The sequence below is a fragment of the Fusarium oxysporum genome, chromosome VII (genome assembly GCF_013085055.1).
Source record: "Fusarium oxysporum Fo47 chromosome VII, complete sequence".
Taxonomy (NCBI): Eukaryota; Fungi; Ascomycota; class Sordariomycetes; order Hypocreales; family Nectriaceae; genus Fusarium; species Fusarium oxysporum.
The window spans coordinates 2,726,941-2,752,902 of record NC_072846.1 but is presented as its reverse complement, the minus strand read 5'-3'; the positions used below and the strand labels follow the sequence as shown (position 1 = coordinate 2,752,902).

At 46.9% G+C, this 25,962-nt stretch overlaps 5 protein-coding genes across 5 annotated transcripts; 2 read left to right on the top strand and 3 right to left on the bottom strand.

Moving 5' to 3' along the window:
* Positions 1–208: 208 nt before the first annotated feature.
* On the top strand, positions 209–2,223 carry FOBCDRAFT_138787 (major facilitator superfamily domain-containing protein; the record flags this gene model as incomplete). Its single annotated transcript, XM_054705970.1, has 5 exons — positions 209–711; positions 767–1,142; positions 1,204–1,481; positions 1,538–1,647; positions 1,706–2,223. The coding sequence occupies 5 exons, from the start codon at positions 209–211 to the stop codon at positions 2,221–2,223; spliced, it is 1,785 nt and encodes a 594-aa protein (XP_054561945.1).
* Positions 2,224–4,106: 1,883 nt separating this feature from the next.
* Positions 4,107–4,955, bottom strand: FOBCDRAFT_296191 (14-3-3 domain-containing protein; the record flags this gene model as incomplete). Its single annotated transcript, XM_059611882.1, has 3 exons — positions 4,107–4,376; positions 4,452–4,539; positions 4,603–4,955. Coding segments are annotated over 3 exons (711 nt in total), but the record flags the coding sequence as incomplete, so codon positions are not given.
* A 3,382-nt stretch (positions 4,956–8,337) lies between these two features.
* FOBCDRAFT_138589 (kinase domain-containing protein) lies at positions 8,338–9,249 on the bottom strand (the record flags this gene model as incomplete). The annotated part of the gene is made up of 1 exon (XM_054705969.2): positions 8,338–9,249. The coding sequence occupies one exon, from the start codon at positions 9,247–9,249 to the stop codon at positions 8,338–8,340; it is 912 nt and encodes a 303-aa protein (XP_054561944.2).
* A 2,370-nt stretch (positions 9,250–11,619) lies between these two features.
* On the bottom strand, positions 11,620–12,968 carry FOBCDRAFT_138581 (acyl transferase/acyl hydrolase/lysophospholipase; the record flags this gene model as incomplete). Its single annotated transcript, XM_059607999.1, has 4 exons — positions 11,620–12,293; positions 12,446–12,669; positions 12,709–12,865; positions 12,929–12,968. The coding sequence occupies 4 exons, from the start codon at positions 12,966–12,968 to the stop codon at positions 11,620–11,622; spliced, it is 1,095 nt and encodes a 364-aa protein (XP_059465422.1).
* Positions 12,969–22,173: 9,205 nt separating this feature from the next.
* On the top strand, positions 22,174–23,840 carry FOBCDRAFT_228056 (uncharacterized protein). The gene is made up of 6 exons (XM_059609760.1): positions 22,174–22,265; positions 22,320–22,587; positions 22,643–22,685; positions 22,737–22,816; positions 22,876–23,230; positions 23,288–23,840. The coding sequence occupies exons 1-6, from the start codon at positions 22,256–22,258 to the stop codon at positions 23,381–23,383; spliced, it is 852 nt and encodes a 283-aa protein (XP_059465421.1). The 5' UTR covers positions 22,174–22,255; the 3' UTR covers positions 23,384–23,840.
* The last annotated feature ends 2,122 nt before the right edge of the window (positions 23,841–25,962 follow it).

Below are 25,962 nucleotides of genomic sequence, written 5' to 3'. Positions count from 1 at the left end.
GGGTGTATGGTGGCGTGACATTCCAAGTCCCTCCCTTGTCAGCATCACAGTCTAGACAGCCCGAGAGGGTCAGCCTAGAAAGCCTTGTGAACCTTATCATATAGCTCCAATGACTATGCCCATATGTGTCCCCAAAATCCTGGATGGAAAGCACACCTCCTAGAGCCTACAGTTCCCCCGAAATCAATCCCATTAACATACACATTCCATGGCGTCACTGGAACCTCTCCCTCTGCTACCTGCCCAGACGCATAGTCGTCTGGGTCGTTCACGTTCGCGCTGCAGCACGCAGAATCGACTCACGCTCACCAGAGAGAACAGCCGATACAGCTCTACTGCCAACTTGCTCGACTGTCATCTCAAGGATAATGAAACTCCCTACGAGCTGAACACGTGGAGAAGCATGATCCAAATGCCAATCACCCGGAAGCCCGTACTACAGAGGTCGGACACGCAGAGGAGCAGAAGAACGTGGATTGAACCTCTAGATAAGATTCTGAAGGAGCCTGATATGTGGAACAATCCTTTCGAGGGACTGTGCCCACAATATGCTAGGCCAAATGCTTCCGTAACAGAAACGACGCTCTTACCTGAGCGCGACCCGACATTTGAAGTTACATGGGCCGATGTTGGCACTGGCATGCCGCGGAAGTGGCCAGCCTGGTATCGCGCCATGAGCCTGGTATTTATCTCGTTTGCGACGCTCGTGGTGTGAGTTGGACCCTAATGGTTTTTCTCTTAGACAGGGCTGACAATGTTTGATTAGAATCATGGCGTCAACAGCATACGCCATTGGCATTCCGGGCATGGCAAAGGATTTCGGCACACAAGACAGAACAAGACTCACTCTCGGCGTCTCGACCTATCTGTTCGGACTTTCTATAGGGCCGCTCGTTCTGGCTCCATTGAGTGAGATGTACGGACGGCGCCCAGTCTACATCGTGTCATTATTCTCATTTGCGATCCTACTCATCCCTTCAGCTGTCGCACCGAACCTGGTCACTATTCTCATTACGAGGTTCATGGCCGCATTCATGGGATCGGTTGTAATGTCTAGCGCCCCCGGGACGCTGAACGAACTTGCTGACGAGGAAACGAAAACCGTGTATTTTTCAGTGTGGATCCTTGGGGCTGTCAATGGGGTGAGCCTCCTCAATAGAAAAAGTACCTTCTCTGCAGATGACTGATCCCGAGGGAGTGTAGCCGGTCGTGGGCCCAATCTTTGCTGGAATCATCTTCCAATATGCCGGCTGGCGGTGGATTCATTGGTTTCTCGTCATCCTCGCCTTCACCTCCTGTATTGTCATGGCGACTATTCCGGAGACACACGGCGCCGTTATCCTACGCCGGCGATGTGAAGAAATGAAGAAGCATGACGATGGCAGATACTGGTGCACCCACAGCCAGACAATCGCATTCTCAGAACGTCTCAAGGTGAGTATGAGTAGGCCACTTGCGATGGCGTTTACTGAGCCCATCTGGTACGTACAGCACACTTGTGATAATTCGCATACCGTAATGGAGTTGACAATTCTAGCCTTTTTTGGGACTTCTTCGTTGCCATCATATACGCAATTCTCTACCTCTGTATCGTTGGATATCCAATCGTCTTTTCTCAGATTCGCGGATGGAGTCCAGCTGTAGCGAGTCAGTTCTTCTTCGAAGAGGCATAATTCATCCGCCCACTCACTGACAACATCCACAGGCCTCCCCTTGCTTACCTTCGGATTCGGGGCCATCATTGCCATCTTGGCAGATCCGCCGCTTCGGTCCCTGATGAGGGCGCTCAGTCCTCCCGACACCAAGGCCAACCCAGATACCACGCTGCCAATCATCATCGCGGCAAGCATACTACTCCCAATCGGACAGCTACTCTTCGCTGTCTCGGCGGCACCGCCCAACTCCGCTGTCGTCCCCATTCTCGCTGGTCTGCCCTTGGGCATTGGCAACATGTTCGTCTTTCTCTACGTCACCAATTACCTGGCTGTATCATACGGCAAGCACGCAGCAAGCGCACTCGCCGGCCATGCATCCATGCGATACTTTTTCGCCGGCGCATTGCCACTGCTGGCGCCGGTTGCGTATGATCGGTTGGGACCACTGATCATTGGACTGGTGCTGACGGGGATTTTAATCACTCTTGTGATCATCCCGGTGATATTCTTCAAATGGGGCGACAAGCTGAAAGCAAGGAGTAAATTAATAAGCTGTATTCAGACCTAGCCGTAATAGGTTGATATTTAGTAATAATCAGAGGGGGTCTATAACCAAGACACTAAGGCTCTCCAATTTCAGGAATATATATATACCTAGAGTGATATAGAGATATCCCTAAAGGCCTAGCTATCTCAAACTGGAATACCTCTAGAAGGTCTCTCTAGACCTCTTATTAGCTTTTATAAGCTATATTTCCTCTTTTCTAGTTTTTCTAGCTATATCCTTCTTTTCTAGCTCTTTTTTTACTATATCTCTCCTTTTTAGCTTTTTTAGCTATATTTTCTTATTAGCTCTTCCTAGCTATATCTCTCTTTCTTCCCCTTTTAAGTTATTCTTCTTTCTATATAGTTATATCTCTCTTTTTATTTCTCTCTTTTTATATTTTCTTTTTCCCTTATTTCCTTTTTCCCTTATATCTCTATTTTTATTATTACTTTCCTTACTCTCTTTTAGCTATATAATAGTTAGAGGAAAACACCCTAGCAAAGATGGCTTAGATAGTTAAATACTAACCCTATCCTAACCCTAACATACAGCCACATTTCCGGCACTTCAGTCCGTCCAATCTCAGTGCAGCAATGTAAGAAATCAGTTTAATCAGTATATATAGTAGTTAAAGCTTAGATTGGTCTTAGATAAGATTTAGAATTACTTTAACCTAATCTACCAATCTATGCCAGCATTCTAGAGCAATATTATTATATTTTATCTTAAGATATATATTAACCTTATTAAAAAGGTTTATAAATCTATATAACTATTATATTAAAAGTTAATATTCTAGAATAATAATAAATAGATAAATTAAGTTAGATAATTAAGATTACCTATTAAAGCCAGTTATCTTTATTAAAAAGAAATTTATTATATAATAATTAAATATATACTCCCTATATCTTAGTCTTAGTTAAGGGGGAGGATCTTTATAAACCTTATAAAAGGCTATTACTAGATAATATATATCATAAATTATATATATTTATATCTACTTACTAACTACCTAACTATATGTTATGCTATTAATTTAATTATTAACCCTGGTTTAAATAATATCTACCCCTAGTATAAATAAAGCCTACCTTTATATAATTTAAGCCTACTTCCTATTAGATAGGTCTAGAAATTAAATTCTATTCCCCTATAAAAACTAATTCTACCCTAGGTTATTTAATATAATATAAATAAATTATAACGTGGTTGATAAGCGAGTGAGTCAGACAAGCAAGTGAGTCAGCTTAACCTATACCTTAAAAGCTACTTTTAAAAAGCCTATATAAAATTCAAGCTAAGCCTAAAATAGCTAGAATTAAGATATTATATATTTAACTATTTAAAAGAGCTTCTTACTAAATTAAAGAATTGTATTTAATTTATTATATAAGTAAAATAAAAAAAAGCTTATTTACACTACTTACACTGTGTAAATAAGCTTTTCTATATAAAATAAAATAGCTAAAAGTTTAAAAAAAATATTTCTATAAATAAATAGCTACATATTATGTAAAAACAGTTTTTTTAGATTCTTAGCTATTTTATTTAAGGTATCTAGGCACTATAGGGTAGGCTATTTTTAGCTGTACAGTGCGCTGACTCACTCGCTTGTCTGACTCACTCGCTTATCAACCACGTTATATAGAATTGATTTTAGTATAGAATACTAGGATATATGATATGATGATGAGCGGACATAAGTATATGAGCAGAGATGCATGTAGTTTCTGCCGCTCTAAAGCAAGGACTAGAGAGACAGAGAGGTTTCATATATTCTAGTCACAATAAGTACCTCTAAATGCACTTATTCTCGTTCATGGCCTGAATTATACAAGAATGGCATGCGTGGGACTATATCGAATGAATGCGCGCCCAATTGTGTGCCTCGTCTTTCTGCATATAATCCCTTCACGCTCACAACTGTCTGAAGATGCCCAAAGGGTCAGGTTGATGCAAAGGAGTTGCATGAGAAGGATACTGTCGTCATCAGGCTCCTTGGTTAGGACATCGAGCTCGGCCTTGGCATCGTCAAAAGCATGTTTCGCAAGATACCGGGCATGATCGCGTGAATTCAGAATTCTGTAGTAGAAGACAGAGAAATTGACAGCCAAGCTCAGCCTCAATGGGTGAGCGGCTGTGAACTCTGCCTGAGCAACATAGGCAGCAATCTAGGAAGAAAACAAAATCCTCAATTCAGTATACCTTGGCTGATTGAATTCTAAGCCAACAGATTTGGAACTCACCTTGTAGGCATTATACGCAGAGATAACTGCAGAATTGTGTTTCTCACTCGATACGAACTCGGTCAGATAACGGCTGTAGTCACCCTTCCTTAAAACATGAGGAGTCAGCCAAAGTATTCTCGAGAAAGGGAGACCACTAAAATAGGCATACATCTTGTAATATAATGCCATTGACTCGCCGGTACTGGCATTTGGGATCAGGCTCTGGTTTAGCAGATCCAAGACGTCCCGACAGATCTCTTCGATCTCATTCTCAATTTTAATGCGGTATCCACGGATGGTAGCAAGATGCTTCTCACTACCCTTGTACTCATTTTTCTCGATCGAGGAGATAATGCGCCAGCTGGCACGACGGGTGTCGAAAACGTTATTAAAAGCAGTAGTGAGAAGGTTCCGCTCATCGACACTCAGCTCACCACCCCTCTTAACGACTTCCTTCAGAAGGGGGACCATGTCATCATAGCGCTGAGCCTGACCACAGAGGCGAGCGAGGAAAACCTGGCTATAGCCATAACATCAGTGTTATGGACCTGGAGATATCGAGCGAGCGGAGAGACAAACTTCTTACCCTGCATAATGGGTGTATGGTTTGGTATATTCCGGCGGTACGGTGGAGACCTACAAAAAGAAAATCGTACTCCGGAATAGAACAGTATCAGATATCTAAAGGAAAATGTGCTGCTAGAATGGGAGACAATGAGGTAATGGCACAGCGACAACGGTACTAGGGAGTAGCGCGTGGTGGGGGGCAATCTAAGGAGGGTTTGTTGTTAACTCCTGAGTGTGGTGTGTCGGTTTCGATTTTTACAAGCAGAGAGGAGCGGTATAAATGGTCGTTGGGAGTCTACAACGCGCTATAGTCGGGCAAATGTAATGGGTTGCGCACCAAGCCGCTGACTGAAGGTTGACGTTGCGACCTAACGGCACGCTCAGGCCCACACTTTGCTGCACCCGAGAGATTTGCAGAACATCAATGTATTGACTTGAATGATTTGTATCAGGAAATGAGGACTTCATATAGATGTCTACATGCTTCAGAGCCTATGCGCAACATTCTCATCTGCATTAGATGATAACTGCCTGGATCTGATCTGGCCGGATCAGCATCAGTCAACCAACGGCGTGCATATACAACCCACACCAGAAGCACAAAGGACAAATTGAAGTCAAATTAAAGATAGGCGAGTTGATAAAGAACGATTACCTTCAGTTTCGGGAGGCAGGCTCTCTCATTCGATGAGGCCGATAATTCTTACTCGCTTATACTCTATATCTTGCTTGGCAATGTCCATGGTCCTCTGAGTCCGGCTCACCAAGCAATGGATCGGATGTGGATGGTACAGATGTGTTTGCCCGGGACTGCTGGAAGCTCGCCGGTGGCGCAGTATCTACCAGGGGAAGAACCCTGCATGCGTGCACGGGCGAAAAGCGTATATATTTAATAAAATATCGCCAATGCTTGGGGCACGGACGCCTGCACGGACGCGCTTGGGCATATTCTGTCGAGATACTGGCGGTTGTTTGAGAGCTATTATTGTGTTAACTTACTCCATTAGTGAGTGTAACAAACCAATAAGTATAACACTCAGGTTTACACCTTAAATCGAGATTTTAAGAAATCTCTTAAAAGTTCAAACTTAGCCAAAGAGGGTTAAGATCTTAAGAGATATTGTCCTAAATTTTATATAATTTCTTTTAATAAGTTCCACCGTAGCTCCGCGAACCCTGAAAACGTGCACGGACGAACAGAATGTATTACGATGCAATTCTGGGGAAATTGGAGGGACGTCTAGCGTGCACGGACCAGAACATGTGCATTGCGTCGCAATGTTCGCAGCAATCATTGTAGTAGGGTTTATAAAGTATGAAAGCTAAAGTACGCGTATACACGCATATGACGCGCGTGCAGATCGTCGATCGAAATAGGACAAATCAATCGCCACAGTATGGATTGAGGGGGAATAAACCGGAGATAGACAGGTACTTGAGCAGTGGACAGGGGTACGCGACAATTAGGGGTACACGACAATTAGGAATAGAAGAGTAGGGGGTTCAAAGCGACCCCGAGCGCCGAGATGCACTCCACAATAGACGTCCAAGTCCGGGCATTTATCGTTTTGACTGGTACCGTGTTAGGGTTCTCCTGCGAGGAGCCGATAACAAGCCCGTTAATACCTTGGCCCTCCATAATGCCGCCCTCGTCGGCGTTGTACCTCCGCCGGGGAGGGATCCAGCTCACAGTCTCGTATAGGTTGAACAGGTGCCTGATATTATCCGGAGTGGCCGCATTTATACGTTTCCAGTCAGTTCGACGGCCTAATTTTGTCTTGACGGCCAAATGGCGCTCCACGAAGTGACTGGACCACTTCCTCCCTAGGGGCTTGTGGTCACCTTGTTGTTAAGCACGCTGCTAGCGATTGCTCGCACTTGTGCGTGTGTTGGCGCGTAACCGAGGGCCTCCTGCCGCAAAATCCATTGCTTAAGATGTTCTTCTTGATTGGCCGTGAGCCGCTGTTGGTCGTCGTGTGCCGTACGTTGAGGTTGGGCACCATTAAGGCGGGCACGAAGTGTCCCTCTTGGTACACCATGGCGTGTAGCAGCGGTCCTAACGGCAACCCCATTCCTGACGTCTACAATGGCGTTTTGTAGGTCCTGCTCAGTATATTCACGCATTTCGAACCCGGAGAAGAAAATACAAAAGAAAGTAAGTCAATTGGAGAAAAATTCGATTTTTGACAATTTATCGTAGGTGGTAGTGCTGATCTGACGCGTGGGACGGAGCGCGTTTGTGGGGCGGACCAAAGCCAGGGGTGGGCCATAACTAGGGTGGGCGACTAATATGCTATGTGGCATAACTAAAATCGAAATGTAAATGTATTTAATTATATTCAATTGCTATATTTTGGAAATACTGCTGTATTGGTTGATATACTTCTGATATAATATGGCTTGGACTGGTGGTAACCCTTACCCCAAATCGGTATTCCCATATTATCCCCTCCCTAAAATCGGGTTTCCTCCTACCTTGATCTGATGTACTGAAATGCACGGGCCATGCGGACTGGCCAATCATATAACATAAGCTCAATCTCTACAACCACATCAAAAAAAATTCACCAAACTTCAAACTCATCGCAACACTGCAATCTGGCTTAAAATCAATTTATACTGTAGGAAAATACTTACTTTATTATTATCTTTCTATATATACTACTTTTATGTATTTTACTTATTATAATGTCTTCGACCTTGCCCTCTCACTTTTTTCTACGACCTTGCCCCCCATAGTTCAATAGCGTGGTTTTTTTTTCTATGGCATTTTCTACGACCTAGCATGCAAAGTCGTAGCTGAATGGTTGATAGTTGCCTCCCGGCTGTCTTGTGACGGTGGCGGTAGTGATTCTCGACCTGATCTACACGGGGCTTGATAGCCACTGGGCAGAGGAGGCAGATGAGGATATCGAGCTCTTTGCACAGTTGGATGACCTGACCTCCCCCTGCCTCGGTATTATCATCATTATAATAATCATACTTGCTATTGGGATTGGGGACTGGCGGCATGGATTGATCGATTGACTGATAGATAGAGGCATATGGGTTAATAAATTGATAGCTAGAGAGAATAAATAAAATAAATGAATAAATGAATTGTTATTGATGGTATGGTATAGTATAAACTCTAATTCTAACCTGTTTGCTTTTTATCGTTGCTAGCGGTGATGTTGATCCTGGTTATTTCACTCTCACCCCCTGATCTGGGGGTTACGCTGACCTTGGGGTTAAGCTTGGGGTTAGCTCTCGGCTGGGGCCCTTTTGGCTGGTGGTTTGCCGTCACCTGCGGTTAGCGGTGAATGGCCCGAGCGCCCAGCGTTTTGGACGAATCAGCTTACATCAGATCTAACCCCAACCCCACTTGCCCTTGGGGTTGGCGGCCAAACGCACCCGGACTGGCGACCAGGTAACTCCCCGTGCGCATGACAATATAAATGACACCGCAAGCCCAGACATCGACTGCTCGGCCATCGTATTCCTGATCTGTATACACTTCTGGAGCGATATATGGTCCTGAACCGCATAACCCGGACATAAGATGGACGTCATTCTCCCAAGCCATGCGAAAGCAGTCGCTGTTGCCGAAATCACTGATCTTGAGGCTGCCATGCCTGGTAAGCAGCAGATTTTCTGGCTTGAGATCGCGGTGCGCTACACCCATCTCGTGCAAGTACTCGATGCCGCGCATCAACTGCTTAAAGAAGCAGTCCGCCTCCTCTACCTCTAACTTCCCTGCCGAGTACACTAGCGTGAATAGGTCGCCACCTTCGCAGTATTCTATCACCTGGCAGTAGTTCCCCTTCTCATCTGTCAGTAGCTCGAGCGTGCGGATCACATTTGGATGGCGTAGCTCGCTGAGGACGCAGAACTCAGCGGTTAAGCGCCTGATGTACTCATCCTCCGTCTCCCGCGACCGACGCTGGAGCTCCTTCACCGCGTATAGTTCTTCGCCAATTCCATTCTCCTTTTTCTTGCGCGAAACATGGACGATGCCAGATGCGCCATATCCAACCACTTCCTGGCACCTGCCGTACTTTGCCGACAATATAGGTCCCTTATTATCCTCCTGCGGCTGCTTCTTGCTCAGTATTTTCCTCCATCGATCAAATAGCGACCCTTTGCGCAGTTTTTGTTCAATACGATGCCCATGTCCTTCTTGCAGTGCGATGAACCGCTGCAGCGGCGCAGTGTTGCTGCCATCGAAATTGGTTAAATTTGGAATCAGAGGCGCTTCATCCGCGTTCATGTCAGTTGATACTGCTTTTCGAGTATCAGGTGCCGGCTCTGCAGAGGAGTTCGAGGGCTGCACAGTGCTACCTTCGACCTCTAAATTAGTAGTAGCAGTCGCATTGTGCTGCAGTCGCCTCAGCTTGGCGATGTTTCTCAACGATTCCATAATTAAGGCTTACCCCTCTCGTTACAGCAGAGTGGACCGTAAGTGCTCTCAGGATAGCCGCCCACAACAAGCCTGGGGATGGCTGCGAATATGATGCGGCGGTAGTGAGATTCGCATTTGTCTGCAGGCCACGAACGCAAGAATTGTCGTCTCGAGAAAGCCAAACTCAAGTGTAGACTGTTTAAATCGAAAGTATATCGAGCGAGTCCCCAGCTTCCCCGGTTGCAAGAAGGATAGGTTTAGGTGGAAATTACTCTCTTGCTACTCTCCTGTTCTGACCTGTGGCAATATTATTGAGGTAGATACTTCGGTCGTTCGTGTGGCATCTCCACCAAGATTGGCGCCGAAAGTGCGGGCGTAGCCTTTATGTGCTGAGAGTCATTTATGATGCCAGGCTTCTCTTGGCGAAATCAAGCTAAAGTGCTAATGCCATTCTTACACAATAACGGGACTGTGGGAAGACGAATCACCGATATAGTGATACATACATACATACATCAATTATTGTACAATATCAAGGCCACAACAGGCCCATGTCTAGAAATACTAGGTAGATAATATTTAGATGTCACACCCGGATCTATCCTGCGTTGTATCGACCAATTACACATCCTTTATCGTCTGCCGAATATGCCAGCTGACCCAGTCATGATGTCCGATCTATGAGTCAAATCTAGTGTTCTTGAATCACTGGGTTGAAAGAAAGAGTAAGGTTCATTCTCTCACCGGGCGTTAGTTTGAGTCCGGCAGATGATATTATACCTTGATCTTAAGCATGAAAGATATGCAGCCACCGGGACTATCCTCGAGCTACGGAGCAGTTGGTCTGCTATTCTACGTAGGTGGTGGACGTGGGTTTGAGCGTACTTTACGCAACACACATACATATATTAGCTGAGTGGTTCCTCTCATATGGCTCACTGGAAGAGGGGTCTGGTGGTGACTGAGTGAGGGGTATGTTGGGGATTGGTGAGATTGCCGACAGGTGATAATCAGGTATTTCGTATAAAGGGTCGACAAAAACAGGGTCTGGAAAGGATAAGTAATGTATTCGACAAGATCAAGGTTGTTTTACGCTGCTCAAATTGGTTCAGGATGTTTCCGAATACCGACTACGAAGTGCAGCCGTGTCAGCCTTGAATAAGATACGCGATGACAAGGTGCTGTGAGATCAACGGTGTCTTGGTCACACGAACAAGGGAGATTGTGCAATGAATCGAGATTACCTAGATCTGACAAGGGTCCTTGTCGTCCAGCGATTGTCGAGTACTTACCTCGGATGGGTTTGGCGTTCCGTCCCACTGAAAACCGTTAAAGTCAGGAGTAATAGCAGTTGTGCTCATGATAAAATTGTGCATTCAATGATGCCGATATAATGAAAGAGGAGATAGGATGAATGCCATAAGGTACAATGCATTATTTAAACAAACCCGAGCTTCCACCAGTTGGTGGCGTTGGTATGTTTGGTGCAAACCTTGCGAATTGGTAAAGCCATTCGTGTTATTCCCGCTATTTTCCGACAGATCCCACTGTGGCGGATGGTCTAACGTTAGATCCCTTCTTTATCTCGGTAGACGAAAAAAATAGTCGACCTCGAATTGGCTCAGATGTTGGATCAACAGCTTGGAGGATGGGCAACAAAGTGGCTCAGTCAGGTGGTGGGCGTCCAAGACGAGATGGGAGCCCGTTGGGATGAGTTCTCAATCGGAAGTTGGAATAAGGGACTTACGTAGGCAAGGGCTTCGGGAATAGCGTCACCATCATGGCATCAAGAATAGAGGTACTTACCAATCCACCCAATCCACCCAATCTACGATAGCTTCCAGTGGATCCACTATACTGAGATATTCAGCGGATTATGATCTACCTATTCCACTCGAGCTGCCAGTGAATTGAGTGGAGTGGCTTTTCAACCCTGCCTAAGGGTCATGCCCGCGTATCAATTGCCCGTTTTAACACAGACACGAGGGAGTCTGGAGCAGTCTTGATGCCCTTGGGCAGATAAAGGAACTCTATTGGGGATCATGAAAGAATAGTACTATAACTAGGGCCGCTCGTTGGGGATCCGCTCGAACGTTATCTGCCACTCGAAAGAGCTCATCAATTTCATGTTTATATAAGATGGTAAATTTAAGTCGGAGCAACGCCATTCATTCTCTGTGGACCATCTTGCCCTCGATCTCATAAGATGAACAGAACCTAACAACCAAAACCGGATCGTTAGGCAACAAACGCGATAGTCCTTGCATGCACTCGTAGCTGTTCTACACATTGGTCAATCTCCGCTGGCTCACGTCGAAGATACATGTTGGTGACATCTTCAATGTTCTGCAAATCCTCGTATCCATCCAATGCGATGTCGCAGAGACCACGACCATCATCAAGCACGTCAAATTCTTTATCACAATTAAACCGGAAGTACCTCTTCGTGCCTGGAGGGTCCTGACCTACAGCTATTTGGAATGAGAGGTGTGCATTTTCTTCCTCGGCTAGATCAAGCAAAACGTTCCAGGCTTTCTGAGCTTTCAAGTACCCAGCTAGTTGGGCCTCTCGAGTATGTGGAGGCAGAAATGCAAGAAACCGCTGGAGCGCTGACCAACGGAAGGATTTGGGTCGCTGTCGCCAGAACTGTCTTGCGCGATCAAGCTCGTTGTTGCTTGGCTTCCCGGTACCAATGCTGACGTAGGTGATGCGTTTCTCGTCTACGTCTTGGAAGCCAAGGTGCTTGTATTCATCGCTGATGGTCTGAATGGGATTGTTGAACCCTAGGCCTCCATCCACGTAGCTCGCGGTTCCGATGTCTTGGGGAGGGAAGCAAGTCGGGGCAGCGCTTGTCGCCCGACTGGCTTTCCAAACTTCGCAGTTGATACCGGTGTGTGCCATGCTGGTATGTGCTCTCGTACTCAGGGCGGTATGCAACGGGTCCAATTCCCCATTCTGGTTGACTTTGCGGCAGACAACGTAGGTATGCCTTTGCAGGTCAGGGACCTTAACTTAGATGCTAGCATTGACTCGGGGTTGCCTTACATTTGCCGCAGCAGGTGACCAGCTGCAGCTGCCTGCATGAGCACATTTCGGTCCAGCATTGCGACCTCTATCACCCTTTTTATCTCCTCCTCCATACGGAGATGTGAATATCGAGGTCTAAGAATGCCCCGAAGCATGTACCATGGTTCACGGTGCTGGAATACCTCGCGGGACAAAATGAGAAACTGTTGCTGGCAGGCTGTCAGCTCCAAGCCAAGTCTTCCTATCATGAGAGCGTTGAGCCTTCAAGTTGAGCGATACCTAGCAGTCAGTTACGTGCACAAAACCAAAGCACGGGGATTATTGTCTCCGAGCCATACATACCCTCCTCCGCTTGTGCCAACGGCAGCCGTAAATACTGCTGCGGGTTCTTTTCCGGCTTCGCGCATTAATCGATTCAATATGATCAGAGACGATAACGCGCGAACACCGCCGCCGTCTAGGAAGATATTAGAGGTCAACTTTCAGTTCAATCTTTCGTCGGATCCCTGGTTTAACAAACCGAGAGACAGGACCCAAAAGTGATGGTCTTGTATCGCCATTTTGGATGGATACTAGTCCGATGGTAGTCGATCCACGTAAAAATGCATACGAATTGTTAAAGTCGAATGGCGGTCCTAGCGAAAGTCTGATGCGAAGTGGTTTGATATGGATCAGCTGACATCCTCTGACATGCACTGAGTATAGAGAATCATGCGTCGGAGAGTGACGGGGGAATATAAGACAGCGAACAGCGCCACAAGAGCTTACCGCGTTTTTAGAAAGCGACAACCTTACGTCAATATGATGTAGACATCCAATGGATTTAAAGTTCGAGCCAAACCACCGCCTGCGATTTGCTAAACAGCCACCTGCATATGGCGTGAATGCCATGTCGGAGTAAGTTATGCATCACCCTATGCGGATAGGCATGGCAAGTATCCTCGTCATTTCCGTGTCTCCAGAGTCGTGAAGTGGTGTGGTGGCCCCCGAAGGGATTGGCTCTCTGTGGTACATTCGACCCTAGGTACTGGAAAGTACTGGGCACATACTATCGAGGTAAGACTCACAAGGAACCGGCTACGTACCGACCGGAGGGATGTGAAGAACGGCAGATTGTGACATAATTACTAATTAGCAGCTGGCTATTTGCCCAACCCCGAAGGTAAAAACAATTGGCCCCCAACCACGACAAAGCTGAGCCGCGTCTCCTTCGCAATCCTCGAACCCCGCGATACACCTTCTCTCAGATCCTCAACGTATAAATTTAACCGAGAAGCAAATGTCGGGCGGCCCTGAGCAACCTTTGCGGGTTCTCTCGCTGGGTAAGAGAAGTCTAGCAAATGTCCATGCCGCGTGAGGCGTGGGGCTGACTCAAGTACAAGATGGTGGCGGTATCAGAGGGCTCAGTAGCCTAATGATCCTCGCGAAAGTCATGGAGGGTGTCCCAACCGGACAAAAAGGCGAAGAGGCCAAGCCATGCGATCACTTTAGGTGCATCACTGGCGCAGGCATGGGAGGGTATGCTCCGCCTCCTTCACTGGCTTCAATTATGCGGGCTAACTATCAGCTTACCCCAACAGAGTTCTCGCCCTTCTTCTCGGCTGTCTCAAGCTCACTGTGTCACAGTCCATGAGTGAGTACTGGAAGCTGTCGTCTCTTATACTTCAGAAAGAATGGTACGGTGCTGCGCCGCCTCTCTTTGACATAAGGAAGTTGGAGATGGTGATGGATCAAATTGTCCGAAAATACTACCCTAAAGGATTGCCGCTGAAAGATCTAACCAGAGAAACCAAAGTGTAAGACTTTATGAGTGGATTTAGGCCAACCAGTGGGTATCTTTCTAATTATCCTAGGTTCGTCTACGGTGTACGAAAGGGTGAAGGAGTTGTCTGCATCAGAACCTACCAATCTCCCGATGAGGAGGTCTCTGACATCACTACTATCCCTCAGGCAGCGGCAGCAATCTCTGCAGCACGAGGGCTGTTTGCAGAAGTAGTTCTTCCAGCAGCTAACGGATCCAACATCTTGTTTTTGGATAAGGGTTACCCTCTTGGTCTCATAGACCCAACTGAGCTGGCTGTGAGGGAGGTTGAGAAATTATTCCCCGACGAACCAATCCATGCAATAATCAGTATTGGAGCTGGAGACATCGAGGTGGACGATATTCATGACCTTCTTCTCTTAGCTTACCCTCCTCCATTTCTTCCCACCTTCTCCATGTTTCAACGTCGTCGGGTCCCGGAAGATGAAATGTCAAGAGCGAAGGAATGGCTGAGGGACCCGAAGGTATGAACATCTTCCATTTATCGGGACTGACTGACTTTATCCTAGAAAATTTACGATACTATTCGTAATCAACATAAAAGGAGTTTCAGAAGCATTCGTCTGGGTCCGTACCGAAGACTTCAAATTGAGCCCGTGAAGGACGTTGGACCAAACGACTTTCTCAGCGTCAAAGAAGTCTCTGAAAAGACAGAAAATTACCTGCACGGTATTCAGCGGCACATGACCCAGTCTCTCCTATTTGGGGGAGCATTAACCGTGCTACACTGGGCGGCTTGGACTGGCGATGGGGCAACCCTTGATCTACTTTCACTTACAACGCGTGACTTGGACAATAAAGATGAGGAACAACGGACGCCAATATCCTATGCCGCTGAGAACGGCCACGAGGGTATCATCAAACGTTTGCTTACCATCCAGGGCGTCGATATTAACTCCAGAGACATAGATGGTCGGACGCCGCTATCTTGGGCAGCACAGGAGGGGCACGAGGCAGTCATTAAATTACTGCTCGAGAAGGGCGCCGACCTCGAGTCCAAAGATAACTCTGGCCGGACGCAGCTGTTGTGGGCAGCATGGATGGGGCACGAGGCAGTCATTAAATTGCTACTTGAAAAGGGCGCCGACCTCGAGTCCAAAGATAACACTGGCCGGACGCCGCTGTTGTGGGCAGCACAGGAGGGGCACGAGGCAGTTGTCAAACTGCTCCTCGAGAAGGGTGCCGACCTCGAGTTCAAAGATTACTTCGGCCGGGCGCCGCTGTCGTTGGCAGCACAGGCGGGGCACGAGGCAGTCATTAAATTACTGCTTGAAAAGGGCGCTGACCTCGAGTCCAAAGATAACTCTGGCCGGACGCAGCTGTTGTGGGCAGCATGGACGGGGCACGAGGCACTCATGAAATTACTGCTCGAGAAGGGCGCCAACCTCGAGTCCAAAGATAACACTGGCCGGACGCCGCTGTCGTGGGCAGCATGGACGGGGCACGAGGCAGTCATTAAATTGCTACTTGAAAAGGGCGCCGACCTTGAGTCGAAAGATAACTCTGGCCGGACGCCACTGTCGTTGGCAGTACAAGAGGGGCACGCGGCGGTCAGCAAGCTGCTGGAATCCATTCGTTACAGTCAGCGGCCAAAAGTCTGAGCCCACCGCCCTGTTCATCATGAATAACTTCATGAGTTAATAAACCAGCAAAATGAAGGTAAAAATAAGATTGATGTATATCAAGATGATGCCTAAGTGACGCCCTTTAATATTTAGTACACCAACCCCTAGCCCGACTGACTGCACGCAGCCGGTTGGGGAGTGACTCTAAGGTAGAGATATGACCTCTTCTTTCTATGTGTCAGCCATTACGTGTATTCGGTCGATTGATGCAGATTCGTATATTCATGTTGTGTCATGTCAAAAATTCGCCCCTTGAAGGTTCTACGATTTCGGTGCGTAATCTTAAGTATCCCTACTTGCACGTGACACCTGTCAAACATTACGTGTATTCGGTCCATTGATCCAGATTGGTATATTCATGTTGTGTTCTGTTGAATTCTGCTCCTTGGAGGCTTTAATTTTTACGTGCGCAATCTTATATGACCCCTGATTGCCCGTGACACCCAGTGCCTGTTCAACATGATCTACGCTAACGGCCAAACAAGGGCATTTTGGATCTACTGTTAGATACGCACAAATACGACTAGGTGAGTGTATCAAAGTGTGAACCAGAATGTGGTGATCTTATTAATCGTGGACTTGATTCTTGTCCTTTTTTCCTTGATCAGTCTGTCAAGGAGGGATTGGTTCAATTTCCCCTCCTTTTCTGGATACAAGAATAATATTGTGATAATGGAAAGGGGAGCTGTCGCACTGGATGTGCTTAACTTGAATTGAAGGTCGGGTCATTCATAATGAGCAGCAGCAGTGAGTTGGTTGGTTCTATCTTCTGTGTGGGGCATTCCATCCCACAGGTTTTACTTTAAATCACCCAGCTTGATTACTAAGGGCTGTTGTTCCTGAGGATCATTGAGACCATGCCCGGCCTGCGACAGCTGACCTCCGGCGCTACAGGAGGACCTGTCGCGTTTAGGTCTACATTAGAGTGGAGATTGGGTATCAGATCACGGGCTCATCGATTCGTGAATCCACATGATTGTGTCGCTGTCTTGGAGATTTTGGTGGGCTTTGAAACTTAAATGCCCCACGATGCATGCGATAACATAAGCCTAACCATTAGGGATCAACGTGGAGGAAATCAGCGAAGTTGTTTCCTGCTAAGCCCCGTGCGTGTCTGGATGTCTGGTTATCTTAAAAATTATGCTCCAAAAGTCTGTGAACGCTGCCCCGCCAACGTGTTATCCACCACCATAAAAGTGAAATCGTCCAACTTCTTCAAACGTCCACAACTTCGACAAAACATGTCGCAAAAGAACGGAATTTTGTCAATTATATGCGCCCAGCGCCAAAGAAACCATGAGTTCAGCGAGGTTGCAAAAGCTCTTATCGTTCAAGCTGTAGAGGGCGGCCGGTCATACCGGGATGTCGCGGCCGAGGCCGGATGTTCACCCGCCGCAATCTTCAATATCTTTCAACGCTGGAAAGCTCACCAAACCTTAGATAAAAAGAGTCGTTCTGGGCGTCCTAGAAAACTTACGGTTCAGCAGATTCGGTACGTATTAGTTTCACTCAAACGCGACCGTAGGATCACATACGAATCGCTTGTTAATTATCTAGGTGGCGAAATCTCACGAACAACGATACGCCGAGTAATCCGATACCATTACGGGCGCAAATGGAGGGCTATGCAGAGGATCCCACTATCTAGAGAAACCGCTCGTCAGCGGTTTTTAGGTGTCAAGCTTGGAGGGAAGATACCGAAGAATTGCTGGAGGTATGTCGTTTTGAAGTTTGCGGATGGACGCCGCTCGGGAATCTTTCACTTAACTTATGACGCCTTCAGACCATTTTCAGCGACGAATCATCAGTTCAATTGCAACCCAATTATAAACGAGGTTGGATCTTCCGTAAGCCACATGAGAAGTTCATGAGGGAATTAGTTAATGTGACAGTTCATGGAAAGTCACGATTATCGATCATGGTTTGGGGAGCAATCTGGAGAGGCGGCAAATCTGATATCATCGTCAAGATCCGCGATCAGACTGCGAGAAGAAGAGGATATACTTCTTTAAGTTATCAACAGGCTTTAACAGAAGGTTTACTTCCTATTTGGACCGGTTTTCGCCATTTTCAACAAGATAATGCTCGTATACACTCGTCAGAGTCTACGACGAACTGGCTGTTGGAACACGGCATATCCTGGATTGACTGGCCTGCTCACAGTCCTGATCTGAACCCAATTGAGCGTATTTGGAAGCAATAACACCAGAGCAGATTAACCGTCTGATCGACTCACTTCCTCGCCGACTTGATGCCTGCATTCGCGCAAGGGGATGGTATACAAAATATTGGAGAGAAAGATCAGGGCTTCAAAATGATATAAATTTTATTGCTTCTGGATTTTATTTGAATTAATTGTGTATAAGTGAGGTTGTCACGGTTGAACAGATTGAGTTGCTACAGGGTGGGGTGTTCACAGACTTTTGCAGCATAATTTTAGCATGTTGACCTAAGCGGGGCTCCGGGCCCCACCATCGCCCCAGCCCATCATGGACCCGCCGTGCTTTATTATTCTCGCTTCTACTCATGCCTTCTCCTCTTGTTACGCGTTTTTAAAGCTCGCTGGCATGCGTAATTGCTATCGTTTGTCGTAGGACCCTTCAGTTCGCTCGTAATCCTCTCACATTGCTCCATTATCGTCTCAGGCCGACCAGCTCGATGCGAAACGCTCATAGCGACCTATACATTCTGAATTTCGATTATAGCACCAGAACTGGCGTTTGTTTGTATCATTGAGTGAAAGCAATGGGCCGTAGTGCGGTGGAAAGCTCAAGGTTTCACTAGCTTGAGGTTTCTCCTGTATCAGATACGGCTCGGTTACTAGGCACCGATGCACTTGGTACATAGGATAAGTGTAGCGAAGCTATGAATGACGATCGTTGGGAGATATATGAAGATTAGAAAGTGTTGTCGTGGTGGCAGAGGCCCTCACTATGCTCCAACTTCTCGGACATCTGTTACATCTAAAAGCTAACAGTATATCTAGGTATGCTGGCTGGTCTTCCCTTTTATGGTTTTCACCCTGGCTTTCGGAGGCATTATGGTGCCTAAATTGAATCTGTGAGCACAGGAGGAGATAAGGCCACTTAACCATACATCACCAGCACGAATAAAATTCTAATTAAATCAAGGTTTTAGAAAACTATTGAGAAACTGTTGATCTGCTGATGGTGTTTTTGGCGATTCTTTTTTCCTTGGTTTCTTCCGATTTTCGTTAATCCGATGTAATACATTAGATTCAGCCTCATCCTGTGCCGTGACAATCTGGTGAGCCTCCGGGAAAGCTTGGTAAGGGTCAAATTGAACGGTGACTTTGCCAGTCAGCTCTCTTGCAGCTATAGTAGCTTTTAATAGAGCTTTTTCCTCCTCAAGGCGTTATATTTGACTGTTCTTCTGGTCAATACTCTTCATCGCCTTCTTCAATATACAATTGAAGTCGCGAATCAGTGCATTTCCTTGCTTTTGAGCTTCTATAAGCTGTCTTTGAATATCCTGACTTCCTTGAGGGGTGCTCCAGATCATATCAGAAGCCACACGGCGTTTTCTTGGTGTTGTAGGACCTTCAAAGCTCTTCCTTTTCCGCTCCACGGGCTTCAAAGCTTCAATAGCTTTCTTCACACTGATAGGATGGATTCCAGAAACCGAGAAGCCACTCAAAATGTTCCTACGAGTCAGGGCTTTCTTAGAAGCCCACTCATAAGCTTGTAGGAAGAGTTGTTGCTGATGTGGTGACGTTACATCGTATGAGGCCCAGTTGCGAGTTCTTCCTTCAATCACGGTAAGAGAAAAAGTAGATAGTTGCTCTAAACGGAATGATTCTAATTCTGTGGAGTAAATCATGCCTAGCGTATTGACACATTTGCGCAATCCATTCATAGAGAATATCAACGACGTAGTTGCTTCTGGGCTGGGAAGTACTGTTGGAATAATTGGGAGCTTCCCCCTGACTTCAGGATTACACTTCAATGTTCTAGATGGAATCCATAGGATATAAAACCCTAGAGAGAACTCACCGTGTTAATAAGAATAATCCCCTTAATTTTACTAAGCACACCCAGCATCTCTGCGCAATTCAACAACAAGAGCTACGGTTGTTAAGGGAGCTGGCTTCACCGCCTTCATGGTGAAGTATTTATGGGTCTTGGAAGGTTGGGCCAATCGGATGTTATAAAAGCTGGAGCGTTCCTAAGGACGATGCGCCCGTATCAATTCTTGATGCGTCCCTATCAATTGCCTTATTTTAGTAGGTTGCGGTTCGCTACGTTGCTCCGGAAACGACCTATTCGGAACCAAATGAACGTGCACAGATCAAAAGGATGCAGTTTACTAAAACTACAAGGACACAAGGATTAGAGGCTTGAATCCTTACTTGAGAGCATGAAGCTTGAATTTAAATTAAAATAGTTTATTACGGAGGTCGCGGTCAAAAGCTTTGTCTCGACCCCCGGCTCGTGACAAGGGACCCTAGTAAGTCAGAAAAAGCAAAAAAGGCAGTATATGATTTCCTGACCTGTAAACCTTCTGTAACCCCTCTGTAAGCTGTTGACTGATTTTCTGAAGTTTCTGACGATCTAGGAGGTCTTTGATTATGGTCCCAAATACAGATATCGCGACTCGGGCTTTTGTTGTATCCCTTAAGGCAACTTGCAGCGGCAAGACTTCTCCCGAAGTAGCAGAAATCTCAGGACTTTCGATCCGTCAGGTTGATCGAATATATGCTCGTGCGATCGAGAACGGGTTTGACCCTAATGTCAGACCACTGATTCTCAAAGATGAATATCTCAGAGATCGTCCTCGATCAGGGCGGCCGGCAAAGGCAACAGAGGAAAACAAAGAGCTTGTTATCGGCAAGGTACAGCGAGATCGCTTTGGAAGGGAAAAAACCTGTGCTGATCTTGCCGGAGAGCTTAGCGAAGCAGGAATAGAAATCTCTGCATCAGCCGTCTATCGGATGCTGGTCTCTTCAGGATTTCGGAAGACAAAGCCAACGAGGAAGCCGGGCTTGACGAAGTCGATGAAAGCTGATCGTCTTGCTTGGTGTATTGCCCACCGAGACTGGACCCTAGAAGACTGGAAGTTAGTGATTTGGTCAGACGAAACCGCTGTGATTCTCTTACATCGGCGAGGAGGTTATCGCATATGGCGGAGATCAGATGAGCGGTTTCTCCGCAGCTGCATTCGCGAGCGATGGAAGGGGGCAATGGAGTTTATGTTCTGGGGCTCCTTTTCCTATGATAAGAAAGGTCCTTGTCACTGCTGGGTTCCAGAGACTAAGAAGGAAAAGGCAGATTCCGTACTTATCCTTGAGGAGCTTGACCGCGAGCTGGAGCTGAAGAAGAAGGAGGAATGGGAGCTCACAACGGGGATGAAAAGAGTAGGTCTAAGAAATCTGCCGGGCAAGAAGCCTGAATGGAAGTGGAATGAGAAGAACGGGAAACTCGTGAGAAAGGAAGGAAAGGGAGATATTGACTGGTGGCGATATCAGCAGAAGATTCTTATCCCAAAATTACTACCTTTTGCACAGGCGTGTGAAGAAGAGAGACCCGGCACAGTTGTTCAGGAAGATAAGGCACCGGCACATAACCACCACGCACAGCAACGGGTTTTTGACCTTGCCGGCGTACAGCGAGTTCTTTGGTGTGGAAATAGCCCTGATTGAAAGGCAATTGAAGCAGCCTGGCCGTATTTGAAGAGGGAAACGACGAAAAAAGGTGCGCCTCAAAGTAAAAGTGAAGCTATTCGCAGGTGGGAGGCAGCTTGGTTAGCAATGCCGCAGGCCAAGATCCAGGCGTGGATTGAACGAATCCCCTTATCACATTAAAAAATCCATCGAGCTAGAGGGAGGAAATGAGTACAAGGAAGGCAGGGATCATTAGGTGTAAAATTGACCAATTTGGAAGTACTATCCCACTTAGGCCCGCACTAGCGATTTTAGCGTATGACAAAACTTTTGACCGCGACCTCCGTAGCGAAGGGATAGCTGAACATTTACCCGCACCTTCGGGATGTGGCTAGGTCAATCGAGACGGGGCACACTTGTTAGATACGCGAGTAGGGTTAATATCCAATTAAAATAGGGTTAATTTTCACACTTGAGGATCAATCTCGTCCCCAGGAGCTTCTGTCTCTGTTCTGTCCTTTTTAGGTGTTTTCCCCGCTACCCGGTATTGATATATCCGGGGACCCACAAAATACATGTTTTCTTTTATCGAGGCGCTATCACTAATCCAACAACACTGCGCCCCACCTTGCCCAGATCTGGAAAGGTTCTTTCTCATGCCTGTGACCTGCCACCTTCCGTGAACCATCCGTCCATGAGAAACAACAAACCGAGGTACAGGGAGTTCACCTGGGGAGGCACCGCAATATTCCAAAGTCGCGCAGTTCATAGGCTATCAGGATGCCTCCAGGTAAGATTCTCTTACAATCACCTTCATCGACCTCTCCCAACGTTTCGCCACCAGCCAAGATAGAGAGCGCGTCGCGTTCGCGCTCCAAACCCAATCCCACCAACGCAACCCCCGCTCCCGCTGCACGCCGGACAAGACGAGAGCTAAAACGCAGCGACGACAAATCTTCGAATCAGGGCAAGTTTACGGCTCTCGCTCAGGGGAGCCGAAGGTCAACCTCACACAGCCCACTGTTGGTTGTCAACCCGGACAAAGTCGAAGCTCCCAAAGGCGTTCCTACGGGCGAGAGTGATGAAGAGGACGGCGAACTCGAGGATGACCTGTAAGCTGTTTGCCTGCCACGAGCACGAGCTTCGTATGATACTCACGAATCTCAGTTTTATTGTAGAGAAGATCAAGAACCACGCAATCGACAAAAATGTGACCGCGTTTCGTAAAGCTTAGCTGCGTCCAAGACTGACATCCTTTTAGGGCAACCTCGTGTTTCAGGTAAAGTGGAAGGGTTTTAAAAGCAAGAAAGACTTAACTTGGGAACCCGAGGACAATCTCAAGTACATACTAAGCATCTCCGCTTTAACTGTCAATTTTCTAATCAGCGCGTTGTCTCAAGGGTATCGGGCGACGAGATTCTCAATGAGTATTTTGACGCGATAGGTGGGAGGGACAAGATCGTCGAGGAATCGAACAAAGCGGCCAACACCAAAAAGCGTAGACTGACGACAAATGACACTTCCAGCACAAGGCCCAAGCGATTGAAACGAAATGAGGCGCATGTAGGCGATAAGACTTTGCCTGCGGCCCTGAAGAAGTGGAGTCCTCCTTCGGGATCGTGGGAGGATGAGATTGAGAAGATTGACACTTGCGAGGAGGACGACAATGAAAAACTGATCGTTTGTCTTATTTGGAAGAACGGCCAGACGACCAAGCATGAGACGCAGACCATCTACCAAAAGTGCCCGCAGAAGGTAGTCCATTCCTTTGTCACACCAATAGCTTGTCAATTTCCGTGTTAACACGACCAGATGCTCAAGTTTTATGAGAAGCACGTCAACATTATTAGGAAAGAGAAATGTCATGAGAGACGTCACGACGGCCTTCTAGGGGATGTTATACCCTAATCCCTTTGCTTCCTTTATTAACACGGGAGGACCGCTGAGTAGGAAGAAGACCGATAATCAATCCAACGGATACGGAGCCGAAACCACATTTCATATACACAATGATTCATTATCTTGATGAGAACCAAAGGAACTCTGTAAATCTGGAGCATGCGGCCGCCTCATTTGGTCTTGATGCTCAAACATACACATCAGATTAAGGCCCAACCGGTTCTCTTGCTAGATCGGCCAAAGATGACCCCTGTGCCTTCATTGTCGTGGTGTCTCTCGGCCAATTTCGAATCAACTGCTGCCCGCACTTGAAGGTGAATCCCACTGGCATGTGGCACTCTATGTCCAAGCCTAGGTTGGAGCCGTTGACTGGAGCCTTGATTTACTATGGAAGCGCAACTGCACCAGATGTTGACCTCCAAATTGTCTGGTATGCTTGATCGCCCAGTCTATCAGTTGTCATTCTCTAGGAATATTCGCATGAACGAATTTCGAGTAGAAGCCATCCATCAACTTCTGACGGAGTGCATGCAAGAGGGAGGCGTCCTACTGCATGTTCAACCAGAGCACCTATTGTCTTTTCAGTTGATGGAGCTGGAATGCCAGGCTTCGAAATCGATCGTATAGATCGATTCCGAGCCCTGATCGATCGATTTATATCGATCGTCACCCTCAATTGATCGATATCGATCGAGCGGCCCTCTCAGTCGGTCGATATCGATCGATCAAATAGATCAGACAGAGCCTCACGTGACGAGGCAATGAAGCTGCGGAATCCTAAAAAGGAAGGTGGTGGGGCGCCTTCCTCCTTAGAAACCACTCAACAGCAGCGTCTCTCCACCAATCGCGCCTGCCAGGGATGCTTTGTGGGACATGCGACGTGTTGCGATCCACACAGAAGCAGAATCCAGGGCAGCCTACCCTGCACCTCACCGATTTATATATGGTCTGCCCGATCGACGATCAAATCGATCGATCAGGACTTGTAATCGATCGGTATCGATCGACTGACAGCTCTGATCGATCGGTCGAAATCGAAATCGAATCGATTAATCGAATCGATCAAATCGATTGGTCGATCGATTTCGAAGCTTGAGTCCACCCGTTGGGCGATGTTATGTAATACCAATCTGCTATCTGCTTGAACTCGTCAAGAAACCATTGTTTCTGCAGTTCCTTTTCCTTGAATATTATGCCAGGAACTAAAGCGCGGCCATCAGCAGTGATGGCTTCGATGAATGAAGTCCAATTTCGAGTTTGTGGTACTTTGAGAAACGACTTGCGCCTCGGGTCCGCGCTTCCAACGACCAGGCTATCTAGACCAGAACCCAGAGGATTAGTCGGCCAAAATTCAAGAATTGGCAAGGAATAGAGGTGAATGCTTGCCGAAACCAGTCATAATACCCCCTTCATCAACGTTGACGGTGTTTTCAGGCTTGATCGATGATAGTCAAATTGAGCTCAGCCAGGAGCATGGGATTCCCTTAGAGGCCTGTCAGCATTGTGAGATTGAAGTGCAGATTGAGAGTACAGCCAAGGGAAACAGCATTCAACAAGTCAAGAATCTAGTAACGTACATGATAAGCGAGCGGGTCAGACAAGCGAGCGGGTCAAAAATCCCTCATACACCTTACTTTCTATCTGATCAATTGTTCTCAACCATACACCATGCCACAGTCTAATCAAGAGGCTAAAATGACTCTTGCCCTTCAGGCCTATCAGGCAGACCCCAAAGTAAATCTGCGACGAGCCGCAAAGGCCTATGAGGTCCCCATCTAGACCCTCTATTACGATTCCACGGCAGACAAGCTCGCAGTAATTGTATTCCAAACTCACGGAAACTAAGTGATCTGGAGGAACAAATTATCGTCCAGTATATTCCTGACCTATATTCGCGAGGATTTCTGCCAAAGCTACATGGTGATGAAGAAATGGCCAATCGACTGCTTGCTGATCGCGACGCATCACCAGTTGGCAAGCGCTGGGCTATGAGCTTCGTTAAGCGACAACCGGACCTCAAGACGCGTTTTCAGCGGAGATATGACTATCAGAGGGCCATATGGGAAGATCTGACCGTTATGCGCAATTGATTTAGGCTCGTACAGAACATAATCGCAAACTACGGTATCCGATCAGATTATCTCTATAACTTTGATGAGACCGGCTTTATGATGGGCATAATTTCAAGCAGTACAGTCATTACAAGCGCAGAGAGGCGTGGAAAGCCAAAATCAGTCCAGCCTGGAAATCGGGAATGGGTAACAGTCATCCAGGCGATCAGTGCAGATGACCAGGTAGTCCCGCCATTTTTCGTAGTTGCAGGCCAATATCACCTTCGTAATTGGTACCAAGGAAGCAACCTCCCGGGCGATTAGGCAATTGCCACAACAAGAATGACTGGACAGATAACAAGACGGGTTTCGAGTGGCTAAAGCACTTTGGCCGATGCACCATTAACCGATCAACTGGTCCCTATCGTCTTCTGATCCCTGATGGACACAAAAGCCACCACTCGGTCAATTTTGAGATATATTGTGAAGAGAACAATATTGTTACGCTCTGTATGATACCTCACTAATCTCACTTAA

Coding starts and splice junctions, on each gene's coding strand:
- FOBCDRAFT_228056 (XM_059609760.1), top strand. Junction 22,588..22,642: donor GGCGAACTCGAGGATGACCT/GTAAGCTGTTTG, acceptor CACGAATCTCAG/TTTTATTGTAGAGAAGATCA. Junction 22,817..22,875: donor GAACCCGAGGACAATCTCAA/GTACATACTAAG, acceptor CGTTGTCTCAAG/GGTATCGGGCGACGAGATTC.